The sequence below is a fragment of the Ciconia boyciana genome, chromosome 3 (assembly GCF_034638445.1).
Source record: "Ciconia boyciana chromosome 3, ASM3463844v1, whole genome shotgun sequence".
In the NCBI taxonomy this organism is placed as follows: domain Eukaryota; kingdom Metazoa; phylum Chordata; class Aves; order Ciconiiformes; family Ciconiidae; genus Ciconia; species Ciconia boyciana.
The window spans coordinates 21,138,141-21,150,281 of record NC_132936.1 but is presented as its reverse complement, the minus strand read 5'-3'; the positions used below and the strand labels follow the sequence as shown (position 1 = coordinate 21,150,281).

General features: G+C 39.1%; 1 protein-coding gene across 4 annotated transcripts in view; it reads right to left on the bottom strand.

The window, feature by feature from the left end:
• Positions 1-12,141, bottom strand: part of MYT1L (myelin transcription factor 1 like) — a 130,694-nt gene that overhangs the window by 18,801 nt on the left and 99,752 nt on the right. For all 4 annotated transcript variants that reach the window (XM_072857792.1, XM_072857793.1, XM_072857790.1 and 1 more), the window contains exons 14-16: positions 11,530-11,592; positions 6,572-6,655; positions 5,026-5,247 (exon numbers count right to left, since the gene is read on the bottom strand). In XM_072857792.1, the coding sequence (XP_072713893.1) occupies positions 5,026-5,247; positions 6,572-6,655; positions 11,530-11,592 (369 nt within the window). The remainder of the gene's footprint in view (positions 1-5,025; positions 5,248-6,571; positions 6,656-11,529; positions 11,593-12,141) is intronic.

Sequence of the window (12,141 nt, the reverse complement as noted above, 5' to 3'; positions counted from 1 at the left end):
AAAGTGGATAGTTCATAACAGTCACATGTAAACATTTCCCATAACGACCTCACAATTTTTACATACATTCCTTCAGAAAGGAAAAGGCACAGGATCATGTCCATTACTTCCTCCCATCTAGATATTTTGCAAACACAGTGGCATGCCCTTGCTGCTCAAATACAAATCCTATTCTATAAACTTGTTTACGGATCTTGGGTGTCCCACTGTCCTCAGCGAGGATACAGGAACACTAAAGAAAAATACCCCTTCTCCCCATTTTCATTTCTATTTAGCATCAGCTTGTAAATGGGGAAAATACTTATAATTTGATCATCTCTTGTGTATTATAGCTCTACTAGCATATGTGTTTGTACTGGTTTTGGCTGGGATAGAGTTCATTTTCTTCATAATAGCTAGTATGGGGCTATGTTTTGGATTTGTGCTGAAAACTGTGTTGATAACACAGGGATGTTTTAGTTACTGCTGAGCAGTGCTTACACAGTGTCAAGGCCTTTTCTGCTCCTCACCCCACCCCACCAGCGAGTAGGCTGGGGGTGCACAAGAAGTTGGGAGGAGACACAGCTGGGACAGCTGACACCAACTGACCAAAGGGATATTCCATACCATATGACATTGGGCTCAGCAATAAAAGCTGGGGGAAGAAGGAGGAAGGGGGGGACATTCAGCGTTATGGCGTTTTGTCTTCCCAAGTCACCGTTATGCGTGATGGAGCCCTGCTTTCTTGGAGATGGCTGAACACCTGCCTGCCCATGGGAAGTAGTGAATGAATTCCTTGCTTCGCTTTGCTTGTGTGGACAGCTTTTGCTTTACTTAGTAAACTGTCTTTGTCTCAACCCAGGCGTTTTCTTGCTTTTACCCCTCAGATTCTCTCCCCCATCTCACTGAGAGGGAGCGAGCGAGCAGCTGGGTGGGGCTGACCTACCTACTGGGGTTAAATCACAACAGTTTTCCATAGTAAAGGGAATTTAAAAGCTACACTACTGTGTTTGAAATGGGTGAACACTGATTTAAACAAAAGTGGGCAGGAGATGGGAGCAAGAACATTGTTTTAGATCTGAAAAGGCATTTCTGAATGTAATTTCCACTGAAGTCAGCACAAGCACACTTCCCCTTCTGTGCTAAGGAACAGGGTTGCTAAATCCAAGTATATTCTCAGAAAGTCCCCACCTGATTGTTGTATTAGAAATTAAGCTGTCCAGAAAAATCTTCTTAAATGAAATATGAGGAAGTAAGGGCCTGTTCAAGAACCAAACTGGAAAGCTACAGTATAATAACCAATTTACATTTCATTATAACCTATTTCATTTACCTATCTACTAACTCCATGCTTCCATGCCTTCCAATTCATTTTCATATTGCTGATAGGTCACCTAATTTCACACTGGCCTCTCCTGCTAGCACAGGCTCCTTTTTGAAGTATAGCATTCAAACCTATGCTTCAAGTCCCTTCTGATAACCCTCTGTTGCCATTCTTTCCTATGCAAAACTCCTTGACAAAATAAAACTATTCATACGAATTTCTGCAGACAGGCATGGCTGACGTTAAATAAACAGAAACCTTTTTTGGTGCCTTTGTTCATAGGGTAGGATTCAAAACTTACTGAAATTTGTGACTTTTTCAATTGACTACTTATTTCTACTTCAAAAGCATGTATGTACAAATATGCATATATTTAAGTTCCAGACTATGTAATACCAGTTGGAGCAGGTTTTTAACTAAGTACTGATTTACCAGCACTTGTGGATCATCTCAAGGGTCCATTGATATCAGTGGAATTACACCACGCGTACAAGGTGCAACAACAGCTCTAAGAAATCTTTGCCTCAAAAATCTCAAAGTATATTTTTTTAATTAATGCAACAGTTGGCATAATTTTCACAAGCCAGTCTGCCATTCCAGTTTCCAGAGTATTACAGCTGCTTGGATAATAGCATGTTAACAGCTGTCTATGAATGGCAGAATATAAAATCTCAAATAACACGTTAAGGACACTATGCATGCAATTAATATATATGCTTAGAGAAGTCTGCTGATAGAAAAATATTTGTACTAGGGAAGAAAAGTGACCTATCAGGAGAGAAACAAGCTGTACTGCCAAAATTAAAGACTTTTAACTACTACTTTCCTAGGAGCTTTTACTGACTCTGTTAAAGGTCATAGCCCTGCTTTCTCCCCATGCATGCTGGACACAGCTATACCTGCAAAAGGCTCTACATAAGCCTGGTTTCAGTGTGTAATTGTCATAGCATTGCTTCTCTTCAGAAGGTGGCGTTTGAGATCTACAGCCATAGCTGTATAGCAAAATGTTGTTAGAGGTAGAAGATGAGACCATAGCCTATTAAAATGGATACACTAAAAGTGAGGGGATATTCCATCCTTAGGTAAGGAAATGCATAGTCTGTAGTTCAGGTGGGATTGAACTCCAGATTAGGACACCTAGGTTTAAATGTCTGCATGGATACTATGTGTCAAAGCTGCTGTGGAGCTCTGGGGCCCATTCATTTAACAAGTCTAGCACCTTTCCAGATCCCCTGCGAAGCACATTCAGGTCTCAGCTCTCACAGTCAAAGAATGGGAGTGTCTCACAAATCTTCAGTCCTTTTTGCCAGCACAGTATGGCCATCTTGCACGCCCCATCAACATTTCCAATGGCATAAGTGTCTATTTGTAGCCCACTCCCTGTTGATGCACTCAGTGACATTCAGGGCACAGCTCTGATCAAAGGCAGGTGTCTACTTCGCAGGTGAAGTGAACAACCCTCCAGGATCCACTGATTCCATTCACTGGAGTGGATGTGCAAAAGCACCTTGTTCACCTATAAGTAGGTTCTTAAAGTAGGTGAATTGTTCTGAAGCTCAGTCCTGCATGCAGAGTTTGATTCAGTTGTCCATATACAGGCATGAAATGCCATTTGAGAAGACACATGATTAAGGCTGGTAAATATGACACTGGACCTACCACAGATGTGTGCCTTTCTGAGCAAAAGCTGGAGGCCACATAAGTTATCCTAAGGCATCTAAAATAGCTTCAAGCACTTTTCTTTGTGTGAGCAAATGAACTAAGCCCTTTTAAGAGCATCTTAAGAATTCTACAAGAATTAAATCATATTTTTTAAATAATATGGCTTTTTATTAACATTGCCATAGCTTATGGAAGCTTCAAGAAATTGTTAAACTTGCTCACAACTTAGAATTTCGGCACTTTGTTACATCAAGATAATTGAGTAAGATCAGTCTAATTCAGTCAGCCTTTTTAATCAACCTTTCATCTTCTGGTGTTCTCCTCTAACAATGGCCCTTTTTGCCCCAAAAACTGGTCTTATAAGGTAAGCCTTTTACATGTCTCAGTTTCTACTTAAGATAATGGTACTCAAGAAAGCACATGGCTGCTATGTGGCTAAATGTCATATTTAGGTTTCTCCATTGCAATAAAAATTATTTAAATTTTATGCTATTTTTTCATTAAAACATTCCTATTAAAAAAAAATCTCTAGGTACCATTTGCCCCTTAAATTTGAAGAACAGTTAAATTTAGTATCAGTATGTTCCTTTTAGAAGTTAGTTATTCTTGTTGCAAGAATTTTCTCCTTGAAAATGTAAATACTGTGTAAATACTCCTTGAAAACAATCTCTCAGTAATTATATTATACCTTTTAACTGAAGGTAAAATAGTTTCAAAATTTTAATGACAGATCTCTATGAGTTAAATAAATGTTACACCATTATGAAGAAAGCTAAATGGAAATATGAACACTAATACTGACATTTTACTGAAAGTCAGAAACTTAAATCCACGTGTGGACATCTGCACAAATGGTTGGGCCTTTTGCATCTTCTGCTCCCTAAAGCCTATGGGAGCTGCAGGCTGTGTAATACATTTGACCACTTAGGTAGCACCTCAGGTTATGGACCAGAATCTCTTCATGGTAGGTACCGTGCAAACACTGAGTAGAAAACCAGCTCTGAACCTAAACAATAAATAGGAACTATGTGCACAAAGTCTGGAGAGGTTACAGTAAGGGAAAGGCTTTTGAGTTAAGCTATAAAGGGTTGTCAAAGAAAGAATCAAAGGTAATGGTTACAGGCAAGAGAAGGAAGAAGTATACTTTTCACCTCTATATCTAGAACTCAAAACAAGATCAGGTTGGTTTAGTTAACTAAAAGGTACAGAAGTTCAACTGAGGTCTGCCTGGAGAACGGTGACAAATTAGGCACATCGGCTTGACATATTTGAAGTAATAGAGTTTTATATTAGTGATTATATAACAAGAAATTTGCTCTGGCAGTATAGTCCTGTTCAGGCTGAGATTCCCACCCAAAGCTCCAAGAACACCCTTGCTTCCTCATAACCTAATATCTAAAATGGCAGCAAGATTTATCCCTAATAGACTGGCCACTTACTCTTCCTTAATCTTTTAAAAGCTATGAAAAATGTCATCACTGAAGTTCTCTTATTTTTGCTAAGTTTACGAAAAATTGGGCTTTGTATTTCTTTTGTCAAATATTTGTATTCCATTAGTTTTAATTAATCTGATGTATTCTACATTTATTGTTTTGAGTGAACATTTTCATTACCAAATGAATAAAAGTACTTTGTTTTTATGGAACTGGTTCCTTAAATTCTTCCATGCTCTGATGTTTGGGAATCAGCAATGTGTTCAACATCTCTGAAAATCCGGGGGATTCAGATGTGTATTACAAAGTCTGTCCGAAGGTATTTGTCCAGAGTCACTCAATTAAGCAGTAGCAGATTTAGTTATTGTCATGCACACTTTTTTCCCTAAAATTTTCTGTGTATTATAAATTCAGACTCAGGTCTCTACCTGCAAGGACTTGCATGAAAAAAATTGTGTGTCTTAACTTCCAGTTATCTACAAATATATGTAGGAAGATTATTTTCCAAAGTAATAACAAAATTCAAATGGAACAGAAAAATGCCATGACAAAAAGCTGTATTTCAAATCTTGCTAAGCTAATTTAAATAATAAGGGTAAGTGAAAAATATAAGCCATAGTTACTCACCTACGATGGGTAAGAAAACTACCACTGACATGTCCTGAGCCATCACATCCTGGGGTTGGACATGACATTCCTTCCGTCTTCACTGACTTCCAAGAGAACTGTGAGCCATTTAGGTACCCATCCTTTTGCCTTTTGGCAGCTAGAGGACACCCTGATGCACTGCGATGGGATGCATATTTTCCAGTTATATGACCCTGACCATCACAACCAGGAACTGGACATCTGGATAGCAGATAGATGAGATAAACTTTATTGTCTTGCCATCATATACCTGGTAGCCTCTACAACAAAGTCAAAATAAACCCGACATGAAAAGAAAAGAACAATCATGCACTGTGGTCTTAAAAATAGTCAAGATACCCTTTAGTGGGTAAAATTACAAGCAGAACTTTGCTAATGTGAAAAAAATATATGTTCTTTGATAAACTGTAAGGAGGCTAGCCAGTAGATGAAGTCACAGCTGTTGATATTGTGCAATTGCAACGAAAGGACTGAGATATATATTTGAATTGTAGGTGTTCATTACAGTAAATATCACACTGGAATTGAAATGTTGGCTACTGAGCTCCACTCAGCAGGGAAATTGCTCATAAAAACTCTGTAAGCATAAAAGCCTGCTTAGTATAATCCTTGGTACATTTTACTTATGTGCATGGAATCTAAAGAAGACTTGTCTGAAGTCATGAAAATGTTAGGTATAAACAGTTAGGTACGAAGTGATCATAGCACCTCATCAGAAATGCTGAGCACCTTTAACCACTCTCTGAATAGGAGAGATTATAAGAACTATGCGCTACAGCCTAGAGAGGTAAATGAAGGCAGTTCCATATTCATCTGATGGTTTTCCTTACTTGGGAATTCCCCCATACATTTGCCCTGTATACTTCTAAAAAACAAATAACCAGGGTTAGAAGGAACAGGTTAGAATCTTCAAAGCAAAATGTTTAAAGAAAATAATGTTTTTTCAGTATGCTGCTACATAACACCTGTCAAAACAAGGCGGGTTACTTCACTGTTTGTCCTACCCTAAAATATTGCTGCAGCTCCCCACCAAGGATCCAGTCCTGAATGGTCTAAGCAGTCACTAAACCCACTGAGTTCAGTGGCCACTGGTATCAGAGCACCTTGCAAGAAGAAACCAAGACCTACAGGCAGGCATTTGTTCTTCTTGCAAACTGCATAAACAGTCAGATTTGTTGCAGGAATCTCATATAAATACTCAATTCTCTGTTCCTTTATTTAGCACGTATGGTTTGTCTATAGTATGCAAACATGTTTAAGGGTTTTTTAGGAGTAAAAGATCTACGTAATTTTTTAGTTTCATGTGAAAAACATACTTAAAACTGTTTCTAAATTATAGAAGATTGTATCCTTGGCTAGAATAAATCAGCACAGATCCTTGAATTGCAGTTCACTCATAGAAATCAATGTGACCATCTGCTCTTGGATATCAATCATACAATAACATTTATGCCTTAATAAAAAGCCCAAGACATGTGTGACCTTATAAAACACATGAAGGCCCTTTGACAATATTTATTCTCACCTAATTGGCTCTTGGTCTTCTTTGTCTTCCTTGCTTTGTGCTATCCTGATTCCACTTTTCTTTGCTCGCGGACAGCCTGAAAGACTGAGTGAAAGAAAACATTTTAAAATGCAATTTCTCATTCTTGGGTACAGTTTACAAGGGACACGCTTTCTGTCTGACAAACTTGCAGAAGAGGTAATCCTCTCCAGTTTCCAAAATCAAAGCTCAGGCGGTTTAAATAAGGAGAGCTGCAGTTTGCAGCCACGAGGGGGAATCCGTGTATCTCTGCGATGCAGGACTGGACGGCAGGCACTGTGCAGACCACACGCACAGGCAGTCCCCAAGGAGCCAGGGAAAGCAGCTCTTAAACTCTCTGCCTAATAAACTCTCCAGCTGACTCAGCAGCAGCAGCGACAGCTTTAAAAGGAATAGAAGCCAGTGTTTCAGGGCTGAGAGACATTACGTCCTCTGTATGTCTGAGAGGGACAGAAGAATAGGCTCAAAACCCAGGAGTCTTTGGATCTCTTGGTAGGACTGAAGATTTCTCTAGGGAGCACATTAGAAACACTATCAAACCTTCTCAAACATCATGTAAGAACCCTATAGAACGGTTGAATAAAAACACGGCAGAGCTCAGAGCTGTACAGTGCCTTCCTGAGAAAGAGTTTAAGTGCTCAGAACTCACCCAGACAAAAAGATTTGGTAGAGACAAAGTTATATGTTAGGCTAAGCGATGTTACATTTAACTAGACACTGAGAATGTTGGTTTTAACTGCACAAGATGGAAAAAGACATATCTATTCCAAGATTTTATAAGCTCAGCTTTCCCTTTGCAGGTGAAGAATTCATTATAGAAACCATTTAGTAGACTTGACAATGACTTTAATAGGTATTTAAAGATTTTTTTAAAGTAGTTGCTATCCAAGGACACAAATATGTCTATCAAAAAATCATGCTGTGTCCTCTATTTAAATGTCCTCTATTTATGTCCTCTATTTCCATCTTAACGTATCAACATTAGAAAAGAAATCCATCAGTAGAACACCATCTTCAAAAGTACTGAGACAAAAGACAAAGTAGAGTCACGATAGAAAAATTTCCATAGAAACAAAACACAAGATTAAATTTTTGTTTTCAGCATGACAAAAGGTACTTCAGTGTTGTATAGTAGGTCCTGTCTTCAGGAAGAAGAGACAGAAACAGTGGTAGCAAGTTTTTCAGTTATTTTGTCTTGTCAAGACCAGCGAGGACTGGGAGGAACAAGCAGAGAAAAGGGTGGTGCAATCACAGACAGAATTCTGTGTTGGTAAATGAAAAATAGACAAAAATAGAGTTTACATGCTGCAAAGTCTTAAATAAGTCAATTAAAGAAAGGGAGGAATGTTAGCACAAGATATTGGACATAGCGTATTACCTAGCAACTTCTAGTGAGATGGCATGGCTACATCTACAGTGGTAAACGGAAGGGGCCTAGAACTGCTGTTTTGACCCAAGACCAGCAGGCTCACATCTGTACAGCTAAACTCTCTGTCTCTGTAAAGCAGGACAGCTACACCCATATTGCTTATAGAGCATGATCTGGACCCATGCTGAGCCCCAAATCATATCTGAGAATTGCCTGGGAGAGTTTCAGTGGCCCAGGGACAGTACCATGCGAGGGGACATGCAAACAATTTAATAGTGTAGGCATCTGCGCTCTGATGCTTGGATCTGTGCTCTCATCTGATTTCATTTTCTAGGTTAAATGCAGCTGACCATTTTCCTTTTTAAAGCAAGCTGCTGTTTATTCCATCTTGCATAGTGCACACCAAAGTACCATAGTTCCCTGTGTACAAACTAAACCTCAGAAAGCCTGTGCCGCTTAAAAATAGTTTTCTTTGAAAATAATAATATCATAATCTGTAAGAAGACAGAGGCAGCAGAAACAGAGTCTGAGGGATTTAGAATAAGAGGAAGCAGGCTTTGGGGCAAGGGGGCAGTTCGGGAACAGGCTGGTTCATTGCTCCCCATACAACCTGGACTGCAGAAAGTGAAGGGGAGAGGACAGGAGTTACAGGTATCCCTAGCTTATCTGTGAGACTAGTCATACCCACTGTGTGAGAATAACCAGGTTTTCTGAAAACTAAATAGTTAATAGAAATGCCTCAGACAGCAATACTTCTTTAGTAGGTGTACAGATGTGTATGCTTGTAGATGATGACATTTTTGTAACAAAATCTGAATGAAGAATTTCTGCCTTGATTAATGATTTAATGCTTTCTACAAATTAAATCATTTTAATTATCACCTACTTACTGGTATTTCAGTGCATCATCTTTTTGCAATAGATCTTTCTATTCTGGCACTATGATTTATTAGAAAATTCTAAGACCTTTCAGATCCTCTAAACAGACATTTCCAACAGACAGCTTCTGAGGTTATGATTAATTCATTTTTCCTCTGACAGCAGATTCACCAAGAAAACATATGTCAAAGATGAGCCTTTGCTTTAATTTTCTTTATTGTATAATAATAACCAAAAGCTATTACAAAGCAAACATATTATTTCATTTTTATATCAGTTTAATTCCTTATATATGAAGATAAAAGACAACAAGGGAAATTCAACACCGATATATGCTGATATAACTTCTTGCATACATTGAATGGGTGTGTGGAACTGCAGAGAGTTATGGCAGAGTTAAATCTGCCTTCGTGTGTGCTTGCTGTTGAGCAGCCATTTTAAATACAGATGATGCCTAGGCATCTTGGCAGCCATTTAGGAGAGAAGTTTGTCATTCCTTTCCTTCTGAAACTTAAAGGGTTGTAAGTGATGGTATCAAATACAAACAAAAATGCTAACTCAGCTGCAAGCAGAGGTAAATGTCAATTTCCAGTGTGGGAATTAGAAAGCTTAACTGTGAACGTGCTGCGGGGTGTTTCATACTTAACGGCTCCAGGTTTAGGCTACTGGTTTGCTGCCCTTTTAAAAAGCATACATTTTGCCAGCCTCACCACCTCAGAAATGGCCTCAGCAGCTATCATGTCCTGAACAATGTGGGGCAGGCTCCGTGTAAATGTGACAGTGCTCCTGGGGACATCGGTGGTTTTAAGCAAAGACAACATTACTCCTTCAGTGTCAGTGCCCTCGTGCCCACAGGCAGCCAAGGACCTGGGGCTGCTGGAGGCCTTTTGGAAGAGAAACGAAGGAGTTATGTGGTCAATATAGACATGGTGGCATTTCAAGAGGTTAAATCCCAATGGACTGGACAAATTCCAGATCACTTAGTTTTGCAGAATTACTTTTTATATCTTTATGTGTACTAAGTATGCTGCAGAATCAAATGAAAACTTGGTCCAGAACTCATCTGCAAAAATACAAGAACGTAAGAATTTACAGATGAAAGTAGGTAACACCATCCAGCTCATGGTTCAGTCCTACAGTGGCCAGGAGACAATGTCCAGGGAAAGGGTTTAAAAAATAAGCCAACATGCAGTGATTCTCTCCTGCTAACCTTGCCAGCTTTTAGGTTTCTTGTTTGTGATGCTCTGCCTTCTGCATCTTCACTGTCCTGCCTGTTTCTGGTTAAACAGATGACCAAATACATAAACAGCTTCCTGACATAGCCAAGTCGGGGCATAGCTACACCAAGCATAGTGCTGGTAGAGGTGTGAGCTGATAAATCCACATATAGTTAAATGTAGTTCTAAATTTGACCTTAAATCCCTTTGAAAGTGTGATTTAATCTCCTACATCATGTAACTGCTTTTAAAATGTTTACATCTTCTCCTTTATAATGTTATTTGTACATTTGATGTTTAACTGTGTATTACAGAAATTGTTATTGTGATCTTTCATTTTTACAGCATCTAAAGGTATGGCACATTTCCAATCTCTATGTTGTTTATTTTTTGACTTTAAACTGTTTGTTGCTTTTACTGGGAATACATTTAAACTGGGAATTTGTGTATTGACCAGTTATAGCCAATTGTAAAACTACGGGGACTTGGTGAAGCAAGCAAATATCCAGACTCAACAGTATCACTACGCATAGGAGTAAAGAGCCTTTACTAACAAAAGAAAGGTGGGCTACACTGTTATTCTTTGATTAAACAGTGGATAGCTATTTACAAAATACGGTGCATCTCTTCTCTACTGCTTTATCATTCTCAAATAGCCACAGGGGAATTGCTAATTACTCAGCATTCGAAACATGACCTCTACAGTGGTACCACCATAATTCATTTTGGGGTTACCAACAGTACCCTAATTAGTAAATGTGAAGCTTTCTTTAGCCCTTGGTAGGATCACAGTTATAGTTTAGGCAGTTAAGGTAACAGCTTTCATTCATAAATTTCTCTTTCCATTCTTCCGGCTTGACATAGTTATGTACAATATGTTGTGATTTAAAAACAAGCCAAGCTTTATTCTGAAAGGTACTAACAAGACTGGTGTACATTAGATGAAAGAGGTACTTTTCCCCTCTGATTAAAGCTGGTAAGGCTTCAGCTGGGAGAGGAGGTAAAGAACTGGGTCCAATTTTGCATTTCAAGAAACTCAGAGACAGTCTGGAAGAGATTGACAGGAACAATCAGGAAATATAATTTGTGGGGAAAAAAAAATGCAGGAATAGGATTTGAGTCCAGGAAAGGTAAGATTGTGAGAAGAAGAGTTAAGTAATTCAGAATGTAAAGCAGCAGAAACTTATGGAAGTTGAATTGCTTCCCTGAGCTAACAGAGAAGGTAGAAAAACCGGATTCATTTTCTACAAAGATTTTGCTAGATATTAGCAAAAATCTTCCTAGCTATTTGGGTAGTGACCCATGCTGAAACTCAGAAATGTTATTCATTGGTGATAGAATGAGTTAGACCAGCCCATGTCTATGTACAGCACTCAATCCTACTTCAGTATTGAGAGAGGGAGGAGAGGTCTGTTGAGGTCCCTTCTAGCCCTTCAGTTGTTTGGTTTAAACAACAAAACCTTCTCTTTACATACCTTCGATGTGAAGCATAATTTCCAGTAATATGCCCAGAGCCATCACATCCAGGGGTGGGACACCTAGAATAATAATGGAAGAGATATGGAGCAGTGTTACTGAAGGAAAGATATAACTGCCCATTAAAAAATATTCATTGGCTCAGTCCTTGTTTCCACAGGTGCCAGCCCTGGGGACCTCTAGCCATTGCGAAACCTGAGTTTAATTCCACACCGGGGAGAAACATACTTTTTTCATTCATAAAATGTTTTTGTTTGCTACTCCTCACATGCCCACTCAAACGCTTTCTGGATATCTCTAGTATCAGCAGACTAGTGGAGATTTCCAGCAGCAGCCTGACATCCCCGCACCACCAGGAATGAGTAGGGTTGACAGCAAATTAAATATCCCCAAGGTGTGTTCTTAGGTAACAGCTAACATTACAGTGAGCTGTTTTGTTTTCCATCAGAGCTATTGCTCTAATCCCACTGCACAGTGTCATGAGGTCGCACCATGGAGATACCCCTCCACCTCTCCATGAAGCAAAGGAGATGCCTAAGGAAAAGGAAATGTGTAGACAGGGCAGTAATGCTGGCCTCTTGCAGAGAAATGGTAAGCCACCCAAACACTCC